At 37.6% G+C, this 19,816-nt stretch overlaps 5 protein-coding genes across 6 annotated transcripts in view; 4 read left to right on the top strand and 1 right to left on the bottom strand.

Moving 5' to 3' along the window:
- The first annotated feature begins 1,603 nt into the window (after positions 1 to 1,603).
- Positions 1,604 to 3,467, top strand: LOC110183782 (facilitated trehalose transporter Tret1). Its single transcript, XM_020952138.2, has 6 exons — positions 1,604 to 1,735; positions 1,798 to 2,027; positions 2,093 to 2,223; positions 2,284 to 2,621; positions 2,683 to 3,095; positions 3,152 to 3,467. The coding sequence occupies exons 1-6, from the start codon at positions 1,666 to 1,668 to the stop codon at positions 3,350 to 3,352; spliced, it is 1,383 nt and encodes a 460-aa protein (XP_020807797.2). The 5' UTR covers positions 1,604 to 1,665; the 3' UTR covers positions 3,353 to 3,467.
- A 695-nt stretch (positions 3,468 to 4,162) lies between these two features.
- Positions 4,163 to 6,023, top strand: LOC110183793 (facilitated trehalose transporter Tret1). Its single transcript, XM_020952148.2, has 6 exons — positions 4,163 to 4,257; positions 4,321 to 4,550; positions 4,616 to 4,746; positions 4,812 to 5,143; positions 5,210 to 5,622; positions 5,682 to 6,023. Exons 1-6 carry the CDS (start codon positions 4,185 to 4,187, stop codon positions 5,880 to 5,882), a joined length of 1,380 nt encoding a protein of 459 aa, XP_020807807.2. The 5' UTR covers positions 4,163 to 4,184; the 3' UTR covers positions 5,883 to 6,023.
- Positions 6,024 to 7,417: 1,394 nt separating this feature from the next.
- Positions 7,418 to 9,356, top strand: LOC110183755 (facilitated trehalose transporter Tret1). Its single transcript, XM_086831492.1, has 6 exons — positions 7,418 to 7,540; positions 7,606 to 7,835; positions 7,897 to 8,027; positions 8,087 to 8,418; positions 8,481 to 8,893; positions 8,947 to 9,356. Exons 1-6 carry the CDS (start codon positions 7,447 to 7,449, stop codon positions 9,145 to 9,147), a joined length of 1,401 nt encoding a protein of 466 aa, XP_086687618.1. The 5' UTR covers positions 7,418 to 7,446; the 3' UTR covers positions 9,148 to 9,356.
- LOC110183756 (facilitated trehalose transporter Tret1) lies at positions 9,272 to 11,473 on the top strand. The gene is made up of 6 exons (XM_086831491.1): positions 9,272 to 9,476; positions 9,542 to 9,771; positions 9,835 to 9,965; positions 10,174 to 10,520; positions 10,615 to 11,027; positions 11,097 to 11,473. The coding sequence occupies exons 1-6, from the start codon at positions 9,398 to 9,400 to the stop codon at positions 11,295 to 11,297; spliced, it is 1,401 nt and encodes a 466-aa protein (XP_086687617.1). The 5' UTR covers positions 9,272 to 9,397; the 3' UTR covers positions 11,298 to 11,473.
- Positions 11,384 to 19,816, bottom strand: part of E23 (ABC transporter G family member E23) — a 24,488-nt gene continuing 16,055 nt past the window's right edge. The window contains exons 2-8 of one of the 2 annotated variants that reach the window (XM_086831486.1): positions 14,983 to 15,177; positions 14,345 to 14,756; positions 14,032 to 14,287; positions 13,045 to 13,695; positions 12,827 to 12,983; positions 12,502 to 12,768; positions 11,384 to 12,438 (exon numbers count right to left, since the gene is read on the bottom strand). In XM_086831486.1, coding sequence (XP_086687612.1) covers positions 12,243 to 12,438; positions 12,502 to 12,768; positions 12,827 to 12,983; positions 13,045 to 13,695; positions 14,032 to 14,287; positions 14,345 to 14,756; positions 14,983 to 15,177 — 2,134 coding nt within the window. In that variant the 3' untranslated portion in view covers positions 11,384 to 12,242. The remainder of the gene's footprint in view (positions 12,439 to 12,501; positions 12,769 to 12,826; positions 12,984 to 13,044; positions 13,696 to 14,031; positions 14,288 to 14,344; positions 14,757 to 14,982; positions 15,178 to 19,816) is intronic. The other variant, XM_086831487.1, reaches the window with a different exon arrangement.

Here is a 19,816-nt window from a genome sequence, read left to right as displayed (position 1 = left end):
GAAGAGAATCGGTCTGGCGGTTTTTGAGAAATCATGTACACCGTTTTAAAAAACGTTTTGAGAAAAACGCAAAAGAAGATAAAGAAAGTACTCTACGGTATACCGGCAGCGCTCACTTCTAATGGCTGTAGAATCCACAAGTAACGAGATATTTTTAAGCCCGATGTCTTAAAATGACCGTAAGAATATCAGCATCAAGATTGATTAAAAAAAAAAAATTAGATTTTTAAAAAATGTCAGGGTGGTCTACCCCCTTAATGGTTTTTTTTCTCGATAAGTTATTCTTTAAATATATTTGACTAAACAATAGAACATAGCTGTCTTATTTTAAAAATTTGATCAAAATTAAATTAATATACTTTTTAAAAAAGCTCCACAAGGTTGCTGCTCATACTAACTGCTTTACATGGGCTAAACAATAATGAAAAAGAGTCTACTTCTAGGATATTCATTACCTTTTTGTAGCATGATTGAAATTTAACAACCTAAAACACCCTATCTAATCTTATCTTCTCTTTATGTCCAAAATATTATCTCGTGTACGCCCCTTTTTAAAGCCTAACTATTAAGATAATTTGCCAAGTGTCTGTCGCTAACAGAAATATTAAGATCAGACCCAGACCCAACTAATCTCTTTGTTTAAGTGTGTTTAAGTATATCGGTTATTGAAACAGTACAAATAATGACAAAATTATATGTCGGAGATCTTTAAGGCGTCAGACTTCAATATTTGTTTCAATACCGACACTGATTTAATTTAGGAGCTTTAAATCACAGTGAAGTAGTCATTTCTGACCCTAAAAATCATATATATTCTTAATCAGCGTTAACAGCTGAGTAAAACTGGTATAACAAGTTGTGATCGATTTAAGATTCAGCTCCTTGATCCAATTTCAAGCTGCAAGGATATTCGAACTTTGGCTACCCAAGATATAGTTTTTCTTTCTTATTAGGTAATAAAATATTTTTCCTGTGGTTGCATACAATTAGTTAATTAAGTGAATTATTATCATTTTCTGTCATTTACTAATAACTAATTACTAATTGCTTTTTAACCTGATTCCTATCGAAGAGCTATTAAGTTTAACTTAAATTAAATATTATATCATTCCATAGCCTTCTTTAAGGCAATAAAGAATAGGCTTTCCCTATCTTATCTCCGTCTAGTCTTCACAAGCCAATTTATCGGATAATTTTCGACCTAATCCACTTAGACATCTGTTGAGTCTGGACCAACATTATAAAGCTATGTAAACATTGCTAAGATCAAGAGAAACAGACGAGCCCCTTTTTCTAACACTCACGTGGAGATGGCATACGTTGAAATTATATGTTTAAATTGTGAAATATCTTTCCCGCCATAACAAGAAAATAAAAGATTAGACTAACCTAATATACCATAGGCTTTAGCTCCTCTTGGCAATCTTTACAATGTAATTTCTTACGTTTCACACACACTTTTGTGAGCTCACCAAATGCGACAAGAGAATTATATAGAATTATATAGACAAAAATGATGATATGGATATTGCGGACATAAAGTTTACGGCTGAATTTGTTCTCTAAGCTTATGGTTTCCCTCGGCTTGTCTGGGTTTCGGAAATTCGCGCTTTCCCATTTGTGGCCAGGTATTCGAGGCTAGCTGACATTCCCCTCCTTGTGGCGATGACAAAGTTCTTTCAGAATTCCCTGCTGCAGCACAAAACACGCTATCAGCTTTTGGCTACGGTTATTGGTGAGCTGAAATTAATATTAATTAAGCTTCAAGGCAATAAACAAGGCTATTTAATTATTCAGTTAACATCATAACTTTTGGCCATGGAGTGGGCGTTGGGTGGCTGTCCCCCACGTTGACCAAAATTCAACATCCCGACTCGCCGTTGGACTTTGAAGTGAATCTTGCTGAAATATCCTGGCTGGGATCTATGTTGGGTTTGGGAAGTTTGTGTGGCAATTTGACCATCGCTCTGTTAATTGAACGAGCCGGCAGGAAATTCTGTCTGTATTTGATTGCAGTTCCCTATGCGGTATGAAAATCCCTCTAAAAATTACTTTAAACTCCTACAGTATGTGCATTTATTTTCCATGACAGTGCCTCTGGGTTTTGATTTACTGTGCATCGAATGTATACTTCCTATATGCGGCCAGATTTTTATGTGGATTGACTGGAGGAGCAGGATATGTGGTTGTGCCCATTTTCATCAGTGAAGTGGCCGACAGCAGGTGAGGTTTTTTCCTAAAGAAAAACAAATGTGGTAAAATATTTACTTGCTAATTCTACAGCATTCGAGGAGCTCTCACTTCCATGGTGATGTTATCCGTTGATTTGGGAATACTGGCAGGTTATATAGTCAGCACTTATTTGTCTTACCACGTCGTTCCCTTCTTGGGCATTATCTTTCCTGTGGCCTATTTTATTGCCAATTTAATGCTGCCAGAGACGGCGCCATATTTATTAAAGAGAAGTCAACTTAGTGCAGCCGAGAATTCTTATAGATACTATAGAAATCAGAGAGATGCGAGGAGTGAAGAAACTTCTAAATTAAACTTTGAGGAGCTTCGTTCTGCCGTTCTAGCTCAGCAGACAAAGAACTCTTCTCCACTGAGCTATAAGGATTTGAGTGAGTATAATACTTATTCATTGCTATTTGTATATCATATAATAATTTCTTTACTTTTCAGTTACCAAACCTGCCTTGAAAGGCTTTGCTGCCTCGTGTGTCCTGAGCTTGGGATATCAATTTAGTGGAGTTTTTAGCTTCATTAATTATATGTCGGATATATTCAAGGCATCTGGCTCGATTGTTGATGTCAACACTGGAACCATTATCATAGGAGTAGTACAAATCGTGGGAGTTTATACCTCCACCATATTCGTGGACATTGTGGGAAGACGTCTCTTAATGTTACTCTCAACTTTTGGAGTGGGAATCGGATGCATTGCCTTTGGCTGCTTTACATACTTTGCACAACATCACGATCTCAGTGATTACAATTGGCTGCCTTTGGTCCTGATGATATTCATCTGTTACGTGGGTAATATTGGACTGATTGGAATCTTTTTCCTAGTGTTGGTGGAACTCTTTCCAGTAAAGGTAAGCTAGGAGTTCGAAGTATTGTTTCTTTTATATAAAACTCGATGATCTTTCAGATCCGCTCACTGGCCACTTCCATTTCTGTGATATTCCTGAGTATTTTGGTTTTTGGAACCCTGAAGTTATTCCCACTGATGATGCACTATTGGGGAATTTCGATTACCATGTGGTTCTCTGCCGGCTCAGCCTTGCTCACCTTCCTTTACTTCTGGCTATTTCTACAGGAAACCAAAGGGAAATCTATGATTGAGGATTAAGGAATAAATAAGTAGGATACTGGGGAGCCTATATAAAATATTGATAAATATAAAAAAATTGTATATTTCAGCAAGAATAAACGAAAAATTGATTAAAAAAAGAGAATTTCTTGAATCTTTCTTAATTTTCTTAAAGAGTTATAAAAAAAGGGATAAAAAAAATTAGAAACTGCGAACTTCGTTTTGAGAAATGGAGGAGTTTGCTCAAGGAAAATAAATTTAAAATTTTACTTAAAGAAAATAGAATGGTTTGTTTTATTATTAAGTATACTGAAATTTGAAATACAAAGATCATGGCGTAAATTATCTTTACTCAAGGGAAACTGCGAACAAATTATGCGCCACTTTGTGATTTATAAAGATAACCAAATCAAGCTTGGGTTTCACTCATTATTAAACCGTAAACAATACAAATCAGCTGTTTTTTAGGAGTAATTAAAAGCTCCCCGGCACTTTAAGATTTACTTTATAACGTCTGAGGTCCAGGTGTCTAAATAACCGAATGAATATACTACACCAAAAAGGTGAAAAGTAATCGCTGTTTACATGACGAAAGTAAAAGACTAGAGCCTTCCTTTAGTGTAAATGAAATAATCTTATTTGCAAACTAGAAAATTGATTCTTATTTTATTTTCTCTTTTTTAGATGAACACCTTAAACTATACATCTGGTGAAATTACTCCGCCAAACTAAAGTCATTTATGTCTGTAAGAAATGTAAATATTTTAGTAAGCTTTGTGGGCTATCTGGTTTAGATAAACAAACCAAAATGATACTTAAGTGAGAGCTCAGACGGCAGACGACATTATTGTTTAGTAGAGATTGCAAAATCATGACGTTTTTAGAGAATCCCAATTGTCTGCTGAGTCGCAGGAATCGCAATCAATTCCTGGTGACCCTCCTAGGTGAGGTTCTTAATAAGATTAAAACTATGATAGTTTTTTACAAAGAATTATCCTTTTTCCCAGTGAATATTGCTCCCTTCGCCCATGGCCTGGCCATTGGTTGGATGTCACCGGTGATGCGGGATCTTATCACCGATCAGTCGCCCCTTGATTTTCCCGTTCTGGTGGAGGACGTCTCCTGGATAGGATCTCTGATTGGCATAGGCGCCATGATGGGCAACACGCTGGCCGGCACTTTGATGAATCGCATCGGACGAAAGCCGGTCATGATTGGCCTGGCATTACCCACATTGGTGAGACTAGCTTCCGGATAAGTAAAGAATTATATTTCACCAAATCCTTTGTATATTTTTTTCAGATCTTTTGGAGTCTCGTTTATTTTGTCCAAAGTGTGGAATACTTGTATGTGGGTCGCCTGATGGCTGGACTTACAAATGGAGCCTTCTATGTTGTCCTTCCAACCTTCCTGAGCGAGATTGCGGATGATAAGTGAGTGCATTTAATTGAAATTCTATGATTTAGAATGTGATGCAATATTAAATATTTATTCACAGCATTCGCGGTCGTCTTGGTTCCATGATCCTCTTGACAGTAAACACTGGAGTCCTTACCGGATACATAGTATCTTCACATTTTAATTACTTTACGACTCCTCCTTTTATAATTGCCATACCCATTTGCTATATAGTAGCTAATTTCCTTTTTCCGGAAACCCCAATTCATCTGATACGAAAGGGAAAAATTCAGCAGGCCAAAGAATCCTTTCAGTTCTACAAAAATATTCGAAGAGATGATATCAAGGCTGAAAGTGAATTTGAGGACTTGAAGCTGAAGGTGCTGAAAGCGGAGGCTGAGAAGGCCAAGTCCTTCGATTACAGGGATTTCAGTGAGTGTGAATTAAGTTCAATTAAGTCTTTGCTTATTTACTATAAATATTAAATTATCTATCTAGTAACGAAGCCCGCTTTCAAGGCCTATACCTCTGCCATTGTCCTGCTGATCTCGAATCAGTTCAGTGCCAGTTTCTGTGTCTCTTCCTATTTGTCAACCATTTTTGCTGCCTCAAACACTACCCTGAACATGACCATGTGCACCATTGTCATAGGATCTGTTCAGATTGTGGGCACCTATGCCACCACCTTGCTGTGCGATAAATATGGAAGAAGGATCCTCATGCTGGTCTCCTCCTCGGGTGCCGCCATTTGCCTAGCGATCTTTGGAAGCTATACGTACTTTGCCAAGATTTATGATCTAACAGCTCTCGGTTGGCTTCCCCTCGTGATCCTGGCATGCTACGTATTTCTATGCAATATAGGCCTAGTAGGTTGTGTCTTTGTCCTATTGCTGGAATTCTTCCCAACTAAGGTGAGTTGTCCCTTATTTAAACCTGGATTTTCCTATATTTACTAAGTCTTTTGTTTCAGATTCGATCCGTTTGTGTGTCAGCTTTTATTGTGACATTAAGTGGAATGGTTTTCTTGGCCCTGAAAATCTTCCCCCTCTGTTTAGCTAATTGGGGCATTTCGGTGACTATGTGGTGCTGCAGTGTCAGTACGACTCTCTGCTTTTTTTACTTTTACTTCTTTTTGGTGGAAACTAAAGGCAAATCCTTACTGGAAAATTAATTTTAACACTCAGCTAAGACTTACTAAATGAATCGAGTTTTTAAATACAACTAAAACTGATTATTACTGAGAAAGATATTAGGCCAATATTTGTAAGATTTTAAGTGTTTTAAATAAAAAATGTTGAAATTAATGTAGAAACCTAACTTTTTTTTACAACCTATTATTATTTTAAGTAAGAAGCTTGAAAGAGTTATTATCACCCTATAAACTATAAAAATTATTGATCAAAATGAACCACTAAGTCAATACAGCCATATTATGTAGAACAGCAATTTTAAGAACATTTTTCAATATTTAACAAGGTTTTATTAAATTTGCTAAGTTGTTGTGTAAAGCAAAGTTTTTCGAATATCATAACTAAGCCAAAATTCCAATATTTTCAAGTCGAATAACTTTGATGTGCTATTTTTTATAGGCTTAACAAATTTTAAATTTTTTTATTTATAATACCCTGCAAGGGTATAATAATATAATAATAATACAATATAATTTAGCAAAAGTTGCTGCCAAAGTCAGGGTCAGTTTTCAAATTTGAATAATAATGAACAATTTATAACTTAGTAAGGTGATTACTTTGAGTATGCATATGTAAATATCTTTAATACAAATTGAAGTACCAGTTTATATTAAAATTAACTAAATGGGGTGCATAACAATGAAAGGAATAAGGCCTGATCCCTAATATACCATCTATATATACGATATAATTGTAATGATTAAGACTTACCCCAGTGGAGGACACATAGTTATCCGCTGTCGTCATGGTTTAATTTCTTCCGGTGCAGTGAAGTGAGCTTCTTCCTCTTTGTCCAGATTAATTTCATAGGCCACGTCATCTTTATTAGGTCGAAGCATAATCACTTTCACAAAATGCACTATCACTGTCGATGTTACCTCCGCGGCCTCCCGGGACTGACTGATTCGCGCGCGACCCTAGTGCCTCTATTTATACTCTCCGAGCGAAGAGAATGTCAGAGAAAGTCAGAGCGAGAGCGCTAGAGAGAAAGAGGTACCTCTGGAGTAAGGCAGAGAGTACCAGAGGGAAATAGGTATTTGTTACCCTCCCGCTGCCGCTCTCGCTCTCGCTCTCACTCTGACTCTTGTATTTGGTGGCTCGCTGGCGGTTTGATCAAATCGGTTGTTAAAGCTGATCAAGAATATATATTCTATACTCTATATAGCCGGAAGTGACTCCTTCACAGCATTGCAAATTTCTGACTTATATTATATATTCTAAAGGGGTATAGAAATATAGATTTAATATATAAATAATATATTATTTATTTATATATTATTATATTAAAATTCTATTTAGATTTAATATATTTTTTAATATATTTTAGGTTTCCTTGCTTCGGTTTTTCAAAGTTTGCTTATTTTATCCTTCTACTTTAATACTTTATAAAATCTTTTGCAATATATTTTTTTCTGCGTGCATCTAGACTGATTGTTGTAAAATCACCTTGGTCTTATCTGGCTAAGATAAACCGGTTTGAAGTTATTTAAGGGGAAGCTCTGGCGCTAGACGAAGCTCAGTCAGTTTGGAGAAAGCATCGCAGCCATGACGATGAAATTGCGATTAGCCTCGGTCTTTGCCAATCCCGACTGTCTGCTGGGCCGCAGGAATCGTCGTCAGTTTTTGGTCACCTTGCTGGGTAGGACATTCGCTTCCTGATTTCCTGATTGGGTTGATAATGCTAAAAAGATCTAATCCAAATAGTAAACATTGCCACCTTTTCGCATGGCCTGGGCGTGGGTTGGATGTCGCCGGTGATGAGAGACCTTCAGACCGATCAATCGCCCCTCAATTTTCCCGTGCTGGTGGATGAGGTCTCCTGGATAGGATCCCTCGTGGGCATTGGCAGTGTGATGGGCAATCTATTGGCCGGTTCCCTGCAGGATCGCATCGGAAGGAAGCTGGTTTTGTTTGCCACCGCAGTTCCCAATACAGTGAGCGTGATGACTCTGCTTTTTTAATTTGCAAGAAACTATTTCACAAAATATCTTCTAGATCTTTTGGTTCCTGATTTACTTTGTCCAAAGTGTGGAGTTTCTTTATATTGGTCGCCTGATGGCAGGAATGACCGGTGGCGCCAGCTATGTCATTCTACCGACCTTCATCAGTGAAATTGCGGACACCAAGTGAGTAAATTGTAAGAAGCAAGCTGATGATAAACTTTATGGTTGTAAATCTCCCACAGCGTAAGGGGTCGCCTTGGCTCTATGATCTTACTATCGGTGAACATGGGCGTTCTGGCGGGTTATATTGTATCCACACATGTGAATTACTTTACAGCACCGCCTTTTATTATTGCTCTGCCCGTATGTTACTTCATCTGTAATTTCCTGTTTCCGGAAACGCCGCATCATCTCATCCGTAAGGGAAAAATCGAGCAAGCCAAGAAGTCTTTTATGTTCTACAAAAATATCAGGAAAGATGACATCAAGGCGGAGAGTGAATTTGAGGAATTGGAGTATCTTGTGACCAAGGATCAGGCTGAGAAGGATAAGTCTTTTGACTACAGGGATTTCAGTGAGTTGTTTTCTTGGGAATTTTAGTACATCTTTATATTATATTTTAATTTTAAACTTTAGTAACAAAGCCTGCCTTTAAGGCCTATGCCTCGGCTGCTGTCCTGCTCATCGCGAATCAATTCAGTGCCAGTTTCTGTGTCACTACATATTTATCGGATGTGTTTGCCGCCTCTCATACCACCCTGGATGTGGGGATGTGCACCATTGTCATTGGCGTCCTTCAGATTGTGGGAAACTATGCAACTACATTGCTTTGTGACAAGTATGGACGAAGGATCCTCATGCTGACCTCCACTGGGGGAGCTTCTTTATGTCTGATTTCCTTTGGTTTCTACACTTATTATGCCCAGGAGTATGATCTCTCTTCGGTGGGTTGGTTACCCCTACTGATCCTATCCTTTTATGTGTTCCTTTGCAACATTGGCATCGTTGGATGTATGTTTGTGGTTCTAGTGGAGCTGTTTCCCTCAAAGGTGGGTATTTCTCTTCCTAGAGATGGATCTTTAAAGATTGTTTTCCTTTGCAGATACGATCGGTGGGAGCCTCTACCTTTGTGGTTATTCTAAGCAGCACCGTATTCTTAACCCTCAAAGTCTTTCCCCTCTGCATGGCTGCCTGGGGCATCTCGGTGACCATGTGGAGCTGTAGTGTCATTACGTTCTGTAGCTTTCTATACTTCTTGTTCTTTTTGGAAGAGACTAAAGGCAAATCGCTACTGGAGGCTTAGTTTGTTTAACCGGAAAGATAATGGTTTTATCAAATTTGTCTCACCTAGGCGATTAGCCTAAGCCATTTAGTTATCTTTATGGCGCGCCCCCGAGGATACATTACCGGCCAGATACTTAGCCCGAATTCAAGATGGAATGCCCTTTCAGTGACCAGAGATACTCCGCCAATGCAAGACTGAATAAAGATCAAGGCACTTTTTAATTAGAAAATTAATTGGAATTTTTTGAAACTTCTTTGGCGGGGACAAAATGCTGACTAGATTTTTTCAACGCCCAAATTGTCTGCTGAATCGCAGGAATCGATACCAGCTGCTAACGACGCTATTGAGTGAGTAGTCCTGGGAGTGTAAAGGATATAGTTTCAGGAGGATAATATATGGTTTCATTCTTTAGTTAATCTCATATCCATATCCCATGGCATTGGCATTGGATGGCTCTCACCCACCTTGAGGAAACTGCAATCCGACTCCCCAGTGGGTTTCGAGGTGAAGTCGGAATTCGAAGTCTCCTGGGTTGGTTCCATGCTCGGAATGGGCTCGGTGACTGGCAATATCCTTATAGGATCCTTGCTCGGGCGACTGGGTAGCAAAAGATGTCTTTTGTTCATTGCCATTCCGCATTCGGTAATTTCTAAAAGACAACATTGAACAAAGGTAATTCTTTAGTAAAGTGTTTTCTGCTTTTAGTGCCTGTGGATCCTGGTCTACTTTGCCCAGAGTGTGGAGTACTTGTATGTGGGCAGGCTTTTAGCTGGCATTTGCGGTGGCGGCATGTACATTGTTCATCCCATTTTTCTCAGTGAAATCGCAGATGCCAAGTAAGTGGATTATATATGAATAATGTATGTTTTCTTGGCTTGTAAGAGATAAGATCAAACTGCTACGTCACTGAAAACGGCAGCTGGCGACAGGCCAAATACAAATAACTACAGTCATAACAGCCTATGCGTCACGAACAAGCATATTTCACAACTTGAATACAATTCGTTTATTTGTTTATCTATTATTTATGATTCTGTTTTACAGCATCCGTGGCACCTTCTCGGCCATGGTGATGTTATCGGTCAATGCTGGCGTTCTTGTGGGTTATATAATGGGCACTCACCTGTCGTACTACACGATACCCTGGATTGTCCTGGCTCTGCCTTTATGCTACCTTATATCCGTATTGCTTTTCATTAAGGAATCACCCATGCATCTGATTAGAATTGGTAAAAATGCCGAAGCAGAGAGATCCTTCCGTTACTATAAAAACATCAAGGATAGCGATAATATTCATGATCAGAATCGTGCCATGGAGGAGTTTGAGGATATGAAAGTAGCCCTGAAAAAGGGAAATGGCTTGAATGAGAAGATTACGCTAAAGGACTTTTGTGAGTAACAATTAAATATTTGAGTTAAGACTTAACTTACATGTACTTATTATTATTATCCTCTTGTATATTATTAATTTATTTTATCTTTCAGGCTCACGTCCCGCTTTAAAGGCTTATGGTCCCGCCTTGGTTTTGTTAATTGCCAATCAGTTCAGTGGACTCTTTACCATGGTCAATTACATGTCGGATATATTCGCCAAATCGGGCAGTAAAATGGATCCGGATACCTGCACCATCATCATTGGTGCTGTCCAGTTCATGGGTACTTATGTCACCACAGTGCTCTGCGATATCTGTGGCCGGAAGCTCCTGATGCTGGTGTCCACCGCTGGTGTGGCCATTAGCCTGACAGCCTTTGGGTTTTTCACCCAATATGCCCAGAGTCATGATGTCGGCGAATATAGTTGGGTGCCGCTCCTCCTCATGTCCATGGACATTTTCCTGGGCAACATTGGCCTCGTCGGTTGCTTCTTTGTCAGTCTCGTTGAGATATTCCCTGTCAAGGTATGTGATTTAATTGAATTGATTTAAGCATGACATTAAGTCCTCATAAATGTCCATTCATTATTTTAGATACGTGCCAAGGCGGCCTCAATGGCAATTGTCATTTGCAGCAGCTTCGTCTTTGTTATGCTCAACATTTTCCCAATTTGCATGAAGGAATGGGGCATATCGGTTACCATGTGGTCATGTGCCGGAATTACAGCATTTAGTTTTATTTATTTCTCAATTTTCTTGAAGGAAACCAAGGGCAAGTCAATGTTGGATGATTAAATAAATAATAAATTTTCAAAGAATATATTTTACTTACCCTTGAACCCAAAATATCTTCAGATTTTAAACAAGTTACAACTATAGTGTTTATAGTATTTCAGCTTACATTTTCATGTATGTGTATGTATATTTAAATAAATTTAATTACATATAATTAGATAATATATAAACAAAAATACAATTTATGCCATTGGGTTATACATTCTGCTGGGCTCTTATTGTAATTTGTTTTCATTTTCATTTACTGATATTTCTTTACAATTTTCCGAACAGGCATCATTCACTGATTGCTGTCCCATTAAAACTAATTAAAAAACTAGCATACTAAATCACAGTGTTTTTTCTCAAGCGAAAAAAATTTGCAATATTCTACAAAAATTACTAGCTTTGTTTCATTATAAACATACAATCTACATATATATTTATAGAAGTGTGCAGGTGATGTGGGGATTGGGCTGATACTCGTATTTCTCTCTCATTTTTTGGAGGGGGAAAGGACTTTAAAAGGTACATTAAAACATAATGCTTTGCTTTACTCTCGATCTCTGGTGTTTTTTTGATATTGATAACATAAACGGCTAACAATTAAAAGACATAAAACAAAACAAGAATTTACGTTTACAAAATGCAACACAATAAACAGTTCCTATCGCACTGCCCTACCGCAAACCTCGAATAACACGGCTAAATACAATAATAATCATAATAATAATAATAATAGTAGGCGGTACGGTTAATTGTAATAATAATAATAATAATAATAGTAGGTAAACGTAAATGGTGTGGCTTGAAAGTAAATTGAATCACAAAATGGGCGCCATTTAGCAAGTTTGTTCAGTTGTAACGATTTTTAGCATTGGTTAGCATTAACTAATTACGTATCACTGGTTCGATGTCTGCTCAGATAGATATAGCTACACTATATGTATAGTAGCTATGGATATATCACGTCTTTTTCGGGCACCGCAGGTAACGCAATACCGCATATCCTAGGCACCGAAATACCAGAAAGAACATCATCAGTATCAGCGTATTCAGCCAGAGCGGTGATGTCGAGTTTTGAGCATTGAGTATTTCCTCATATGGAATGAATTCAGTTGATTGCTGTTTGCAAATCTCATAGCTACTGGGCGATCCACACCTGAAGGGGAATAAATTCATATTATTAGTAGAATGTAAATGTAATAGGTGTCTTTAGCCTCACCTTATAGCCGGACCCTCTCGAAACTCCAGTATCTGCATATTCTGATAGGCATAATGGATCATGGAGGTATATTGAATCCAACTGAGACCCTCCGGAATGCGGGACGACAGATAGCCACCAAAGAGCTGAGTGGCCAGGGTATATAAGGCACTCAGGGTGATGCTCACATTCATGTCCATGCAGCAGGCTCCTATAAAGAAACCCACACTCTGCGCCACAATAGTGTTGATCAGCAGGAAGATGAGCATCAGGAAGAAGAGCTTCAAGCTGGAAATTATACACAAATGATAAACTATTCAATTCTAGTGTCCAAGATCATACTCACCTAGTACAGCCCAGCATGGGATAGCTTATCATGAGGTAGACCGTGGGCAGAGTGATAACCAGTGGCAGTTCGGCACACATTTTGGCCAAATAATAGGCAGACAGTCGATAGGCCCCAGAGCGTCGTTCTTTGCTCACAACCTCACGCTCCGAGGGGACTACAAATATCAAATAATAATTTAATAAATTCCTATTATACTTAAATCTCAAATCCCTTACATGAATTTAAGGCTCCAAAGAGGGCAAAGAGCATCCAGTACGTCTGCGAGAAGAACATCCATCCCTGCAGGTCATGCAAGAACTCCTCGGTTCGTGGCAATTGAAACCAAATGGCACCGGCCATCAGGGCCAGTCCGATGGTCTGAAACCAATTCAGTTTGGAGAGCATTCGAGGCTTGGCCTCCTTGAAATTGCGGCTGGAGAGCACACAGAACTGGGTATGAAAACTGGTGGGATACGAGAGCCACTCATCATTGTCCCCGCCATGTTCTGCCCCACTGCCTGCACTATACGAGTGGCAATCACTGGACGCACAGGAGCTGAAATTGGACTGTGAATCGGCGGCGCACCAAACCAAATGCTGGGCGGCCTCTTCATCCTCCTCCACCTGGCAGCCACTATTTTGATTATGCAGATTCTCGTACTGATGATGGTGGTTATGATGATGGTGGTGATGCTGGTTATAGTAGTTGTTAATTATATCATCGATAAGGATGCTCTCCGACTGCTTTTTATCCTTCGCCTTCGACTCACTCTCCTGCTGATGGCGACTGCTGGTGATGCAATTGCGATTCAGGTAATTTCCATGCGATTCTCTGGCGGCAATGAAGAGCTTCTCACGGATATCAGGATGCGATTTTAATTGCTCCACTGGAAAAATATAAAACCATGGGTTGTGAGTATTAAAATTTACATTGGTCTACAGTAAATTCTACCTTTAATAGTTTGTTGCCAATAAAGGCTTCTAAATTATTATAAAATACTTGTTAAAGGGGCTTAAAATAATGCATTCAATTTGTATGAAGCCGTTTTAAAGGAAGCTCTGCTTCTACGTAATTTAAAAAGCAAGAATTTTGTATTTTTAGTTGCATTTAAAAGTGGCATACTTTCAGGCATCTATAAAACATGTAAAGCCAGAACATTAAATCTATAAGATTTATCCACTAATCTCGCAGTTAAATATTCTTTTATCCAATCCTTACTTACACACAAAATCAGCAGGATTGTAGTGCGGCTTGATGGTCACTCCAATGTCCTCGAAATGCCTATATATATTGTGCACATCTCCAAAGTAAGCAGTTCTTCCTTGATGAAGCAACAGCAACTTGTCGAACATGTGAAACATCTGCGACGAAGGCTGATGTACACTGATCACTATTGTCTTTTGCTCCAGTTGGGCGTAACGCTTCAGAACCTTCATCAGTGAAATGGCAGAGTGGCTGTCCAAACCGGAAGTGGGTTCCTGTCATGGAAATTTATTATTAAATTGTTAAGAAAGTAAAGTATGCTAATAATTTACATCCAAAAGCATAAGCAAAGGATTGGTGAGCAGCTCGCAGGCAATGTTTGCTCGCTTTTTTTCACCACCAGAGAGTCCTCGATTGAGGTAATCCCCAAATTTGGTCTGCTGACAGCAACCCAGCTCCAGGGCCTCCAGGATGTGATCCACTTTACGCATCTTCTCCGATCGCGGCATTGATTCCGGTAATCGCAAAAGCGCCGTATAAACCACAGTTTCACGTAGCGTTAATTGCGGAAAGAAGATCTCCTCCTGTAGAACATATCCAATCCTACGACGCCACTTCTTGGTCAAAGGTTCCCGATTGAGGAAGACACTGCCACTGTCAATGTGCCGCTGGCCACTGAGGCAGTCCAGCAAAGTGGTCTTGCCACTGCCCGAGGGTCCCATAATGGCCAAGACTTCGCAGGGGCTGTAGCATCAAAAAGGGAAGAAAAATTTCAGATGGTCAAGTCTTAGGCTTATTTAGATTAATGGATTACAGTGCTGCCAACTATTTTTGTATTTAAAAAAATATATTAATCATTTAAGTCTTATAATCTGTTCATTGTATTAAGTATTCCATTGGCAGCTCTGTTTTCTTGCATTTATTGTGTGCACTTTGTGCTTATTTACTTTATGCTGGCTGATCTTGTTACCTGACAAATCCACTCACATCGGAAAGTATTTGCCTCTCGTTGTGCAAAACATTTAAATTCTGAAATGTCAGCTGCAATGTGTGCTGCTGCTGTGGGTGGTGATGTGGATGGGAGTTGCAGATGTTGCTGTTGTGATGCTGCTTCTGACGGTCCACTGAGGTCCTTTCAAAGTGGTAAGACAAGGATGCCGGTGAGCTATTGCAAAAAGATTAATAGTTTAAGTATAAAAATAGAAGATACTTTCAAAAAATAACAAGAAGTGAAGTTTACTTCAAGAAGACGAATTTGTGTCTAGTTTTCAATGCTTTATATTTTATTGATTAAGATTTTAATTGCTTAAATAGAATAAAATTACGTATACAACAAGTTCACTTACTTAGGCCAATACACATAAGTGTTTTAGTGCCTACTAGAGTCTAACCATAAATTTGGTTAAAAAAAACTATAAACATATGTAGTTCTTAATAAATAAATTAAAACTAAAATGCAGAAGGCTGCAAAAATCAATAAAAATACGGTTTAAAAGCCAACGTTTCAGCTTTAGATTTAATTGTACTTCAATTTGAATTTTGATATATTATTTTATTTGAATACATTAAATGGCAACAATAAACAAACATTGGCTTTCTTTTTGTTTGAATTGAAACTAATGAAATATTTATGTTTGATAAAACAAATTTTGGAAACTTAAACTACTGACAATAAATTAAGGGTACAAGTCAGTCTGCCTGAATTGGGCCCCATTTTATTTTATTTATTTATTAAAACCTTTTGTTGTTATCCATGTGAAATCAAAACAAAACAAATTTAAAGTCAATGCACTTCACAGGCCTCTGGCAAAAGTAATATCAGTGCAACAAAAGTTCCCCCGATTTTTCCCCCTCCTTTTTCATTTTCCCGAGAATATATATACAATACAGTTACTGAGACCTCAGTCACAGTCACAGTCACAGTCACAGACGCAGTCGCAGTCGCAGTCTCACTGTCAACTGTTATCGCCGATATCACATGTGTGGCGGTCGCATTATCACTCACTTTGCACTCACACTCGCAGGCCCCAAAAGAGAGCCAGTTGTGAGGAAGGGAGTCAGAGTTCTGGGAGCCCTGGAGCTGTGCGTATTCTCTATTGATACCCTGTACTTGTGGGTAGTAGGAGTATATAGGTTTTAAGCTAATTTCATTATTATGCAAACTAATATAATTAATAATTAAAATATTATTAAAAGCAATATATTTTTGTGACTTGATAAGATGGGGAAAATAAGAATTTCTTTTTAGAAATTTAAATCTTTAAATCTTTTTGTTATTTTTTCAGCAGCATAAAACTGATAATATTAACTCTCTCGTTAATATTTATATTACTTAATTAAATCTTCATCTAACTATTTTAATTAATTTATTTATTTTTTAAAACTTATCAAATTACATTTTTTAATAAGAAAACTCTCGACTTCTTTTCACTTTGCTTTCTTTTGCCCTGCCGACGACTCTCGGTCAATGCTTCGACGTTACTCCCACTACCACTACCACACACATACAAGCACACACAGATACAAAACGCATACAGAAACACAAGACACACACACACACACACACACGGATTGGAGCCGGGAAGTCAATAGCCTCTTGCATGGGGGATTCTTCTCCATTCTGTTTGTGTACCTATCAAATTTTATTTAAATATTTTTCCCTTGGCCATCATCATCCGTATAGACCGTAGATAAGGCCGTTATAGTTATAACATCTATTTTGGGATCTTGGGGGAAACATATACCATGGATTCAGCGCTTCAGCATCATCGTCAAATCAAAATTATTCGAAGAGCAACATTTTAATTTACAAATTATACAGAAATGTAAATTTTCTGTGGATCCGACGCTGTATAGGGTAGGCGCCGAAAGTAAATAGAGAGTCCGACGGCGGCACCGAGTGCATTGAACCGCACTCTCGGTGCGTGAGTGCGAGCGGGAGGCCAGAACGGTCAGAGGGAGAGAGGTAGAGGGAGCGGGAGCGGGAGAGATATGGGGCCCCAAGTGGGGGTCAATGCAGTCAGTCAGCGTCAAAGGAGAGCGACAAGAACAACAACAACAACAACCATAACAGTGGCAAACAAAGCCAATGCTCACACACAGATACAGATACACGCACACAGGCTGAGATACTTTGCATGCAGTGTATCTGATGAATACATTTTACTTTACAAGCGCTTCCAGCGGTGGCCAAGCTCATTACAATAGCCAATGTCCGGGTCTGATAGCCCCCCAAAGTCTCACCAGGCATACGGCCATTCCCACACAAAATAAAAACAAATGAAAAATAACTTTAAAAATACTGTAAAGTTTAACAAAACTAAATATATTTTCCTATATTTTTGGTAATTGCACTGTTTACTTTAACTTAAAAACTGTGCATAACTTAAAACTTTTATTTTGTTCAACGTTTCATGAACTACGAGCAAAAGTTTTTACAATAAATTGTATCAAATGAAAATGTATGCATATATTAAATGTTAACTTTAATTTATAAGGTTTAGTATAGGAATATTTTGGTAAAACTTTTAAAACAAAATGAAAAATTCATTGAAATACATTGAAGATTTCCATTATTCCAAATTTTGGAAGCAGTAATATGGCTATTTATTTATTTATTTTTTTTTTTTTTTGTACTTTTAATACTTTAGAGAATAGTACGAAATCAGAACACATCATAACATAATCAAGAAAATAATATAATATTTAATTAAAAATTTTCTATATTTCCAAGTCGAAGCAATGGAAAAAACATATTGAAGTTAACAAGCAAATCATAATATAAACTATTCAGATATGAATACGACTAGGAATGAAATAACATTTATTAGGAACAAGTAATGAGAAACATTAGTAAATGTAAGGATAAGTTTCTATAGTTTCTTCCTGAACTCTAAAATGATTTAAATAGATTCAAAATTAAATCAAGCAACTTGAATTTCTATTTCTATAGTATTTCAGGTTAAATTCTTTATATTTTCAATTTTGAACAACTTTTAAACCTTGATTAATATATTTAAATGCCAAATTTCATTCTATCTTCTTAGTTCCCTGCTTTGTTTTTCTTTTTTTTTGCATTTACACTAAAGTCAAATACTTTCGCTCGTGAAACGCTCGATTGACGTAGATGCCAAAACAAAAAACCAGAAACTTCGACATCCCACAAAACTTTCCAAAAACCAAAATGTGCAACAAATATCGAGAGACTTCTGCAGAAAGACTATTCTCTGCCGAACACCTTCCCCCTTTTTGGAGCTTTGAATATTTACGAAATTCCACAATATTTAAGCTACCATATTTTTGGATTGACACAAGTTCAAACTTTGAATTTCAATTAAAGGATTATTTTGCACTGAATAAAGATTTTTGTGGTTTACATGATATCCCTCGAGGACATCTCACACAAACTCCGTAAGCTTCTTTATGACAGCAGTTGATAGCTTCTGGGAAAACTATTTAAATTTCCTCAACGGCTTCTTTATGCCCCTTAAACTCTCTTTCAATTTCAAGAGTCACATTCGAGTGTTGCAGTGAAATTTATCCATGTGCCAAAGATCACGTAGACCAACTTGTCACTACCAACCATCGACGGTTTATTTTGAATTTTCCCCTTAAGGAAAAATTCGATTGCATACACATCCAGTTTTTGATTGAAAAATGTAAGTCAAAGTATGAACTAAGTGCATTTCAGGCTTTTTGGTTTCATAACAGCTGCAGGAAAGGACTTGAATTGATATGTTGACTTACTTGAACTCAAAAAGCCTTAATAAACAAACCATGAACATAAAACAATGTAATCAAAGCCATAGTAAAAGTCACTTATAAAATCAATCTAATAAATGTTAAAATCAATTAATCTGACAACGGTTTAAAGTCAAACGTTTAATTAAAATTCTTTTGAATCGTAACAAATATTTGATTTTATTTATTTGGTTTCATGGTTTGATAGACCTTATAAATTTTTTTTTTCAAATCTCCAATACTATTTGCAAAAAGGCAACACCCTTTAAGCCCTTAATTAACTACCAACATATCTCTCTCTCTCTCTGCAAAACTTTCGAAAAAAGCATCCCTCAAACTCATTAAATCCGGGCCCAGCTTCCTCGTAATTTACGTAATTAACCCAATCTGACCTCTTCCATTTTCGGGGCCAAGAAAGTCAGACAACTTACTGACCAAGTAACCGGCTAACAATTTACCTAACCCACGGCTATGATGCCATTTCTTTTGGCTCTTGATTAAGGCCAACAAAGAAGAGAAACAAAAAACAACAAAAAAAAAAAAAAAAAACTAAATCTGAATTTTGTTTGTGTTTTTATTTTTTGTTTCTTTTATATATATATAATGTGTTTTTTTTTTTGTGTTTCTTCTCAGCTTGGCGTCGTCGCTTTCTTGGGGGAACTCTCCTCGAGGAACTGGAACTGGCTTCTTGAATACGCGAAAAGGTTATTGACTTTTACAACAAGCAAAACAGACGCCAAAAAAAAAAACAACAAAATAATATAATTCACACACACGCAAAGTGAAAGAGATAGAGAGAGAGAGAGAGAGAGAGAGAGAGAGAGAGAGATGAGAGGGGGGATAAACGCAGAAATTACGTGAAAGTTTGGCATTGCATACAGCCACAATTCATACAAGTGTGTGCGTATACGCAATCAAAAGAAACATTTTTGAAATTCTTATCTCGTTTTTTGTCTTGTTTTGTTGTATTTGTCTCATTTAATATGGATGATATTGTTGTTGTTGTTGTTGTTGGCTTTTGTGAATACATTGACCGATATTAAACAAGTTGCCAAATAAAACAG

Source organism: Drosophila serrata, unplaced genomic scaffold (genome assembly GCF_035046125.1).
Source record: "Drosophila serrata isolate PLE 108 unplaced genomic scaffold, ASM3504612v1 contig_240, whole genome shotgun sequence".
Taxonomy (NCBI): Eukaryota; Metazoa; Arthropoda; class Insecta; order Diptera; family Drosophilidae; genus Drosophila; species Drosophila serrata.
Note: the sequence above shows the minus strand (reverse complement) of the source record. Positions and strands in the feature narration are given on the sequence as shown.

Bases quoted from the DNA above. Each gene is read 5' to 3' on its own strand.
- LOC110183793 (XM_020952148.2), top strand. From the start codon at position 4,185: ATGACGTTTTTAGAGAATCCCAATTGTCTGCTGAGTCGCAGGAATCGC. The intron at 4,258-4,320 runs GTGAGGTTCTTA...CCTTTTTCCCAG, and splicing joins ATTCCTGGTGACCCTCCTAG to TGAATATTGCTCCCTTCGCC. The intron at 5,623-5,681 runs GTGAGTTGTCCC...CTTTTGTTTCAG, and splicing joins TGGAATTCTTCCCAACTAAG to ATTCGATCCGTTTGTGTGTC.
- LOC110183755 (XM_086831492.1), top strand. From the start codon at position 7,447: ATGACGATGAAATTGCGATTAGCCTCGGTCTTTGCCAATCCCGACTGT. The intron at 7,836-7,896 runs GTGAGCGTGATG...AATATCTTCTAG, and splicing joins CCACCGCAGTTCCCAATACA to ATCTTTTGGTTCCTGATTTA. The intron at 8,419-8,480 runs GTGAGTTGTTTT...TTTAAACTTTAG, and splicing joins TTTTGACTACAGGGATTTCA to TAACAAAGCCTGCCTTTAAG.
- LOC110183782 (XM_020952138.2), top strand. From the start codon at position 1,666: ATGACAAAGTTCTTTCAGAATTCCCTGCTGCAGCACAAAACACGCTAT. The intron at 2,224-2,283 runs GTGAGGTTTTTT...CTAATTCTACAG, and splicing joins AGTGAAGTGGCCGACAGCAG to CATTCGAGGAGCTCTCACTT. The intron at 2,622-2,682 runs GTGAGTATAATA...TTTACTTTTCAG, and splicing joins ACTGAGCTATAAGGATTTGA to TTACCAAACCTGCCTTGAAA.
- LOC110183756 (XM_086831491.1), top strand. From the start codon at position 9,398: ATGCTGACTAGATTTTTTCAACGCCCAAATTGTCTGCTGAATCGCAGG. The intron at 9,966-10,173 runs GTAAGTGGATTA...TCTGTTTTACAG, and splicing joins AGTGAAATCGCAGATGCCAA to CATCCGTGGCACCTTCTCGG. The intron at 11,028-11,096 runs GTATGTGATTTA...TCATTATTTTAG, and splicing joins TTGAGATATTCCCTGTCAAG to ATACGTGCCAAGGCGGCCTC.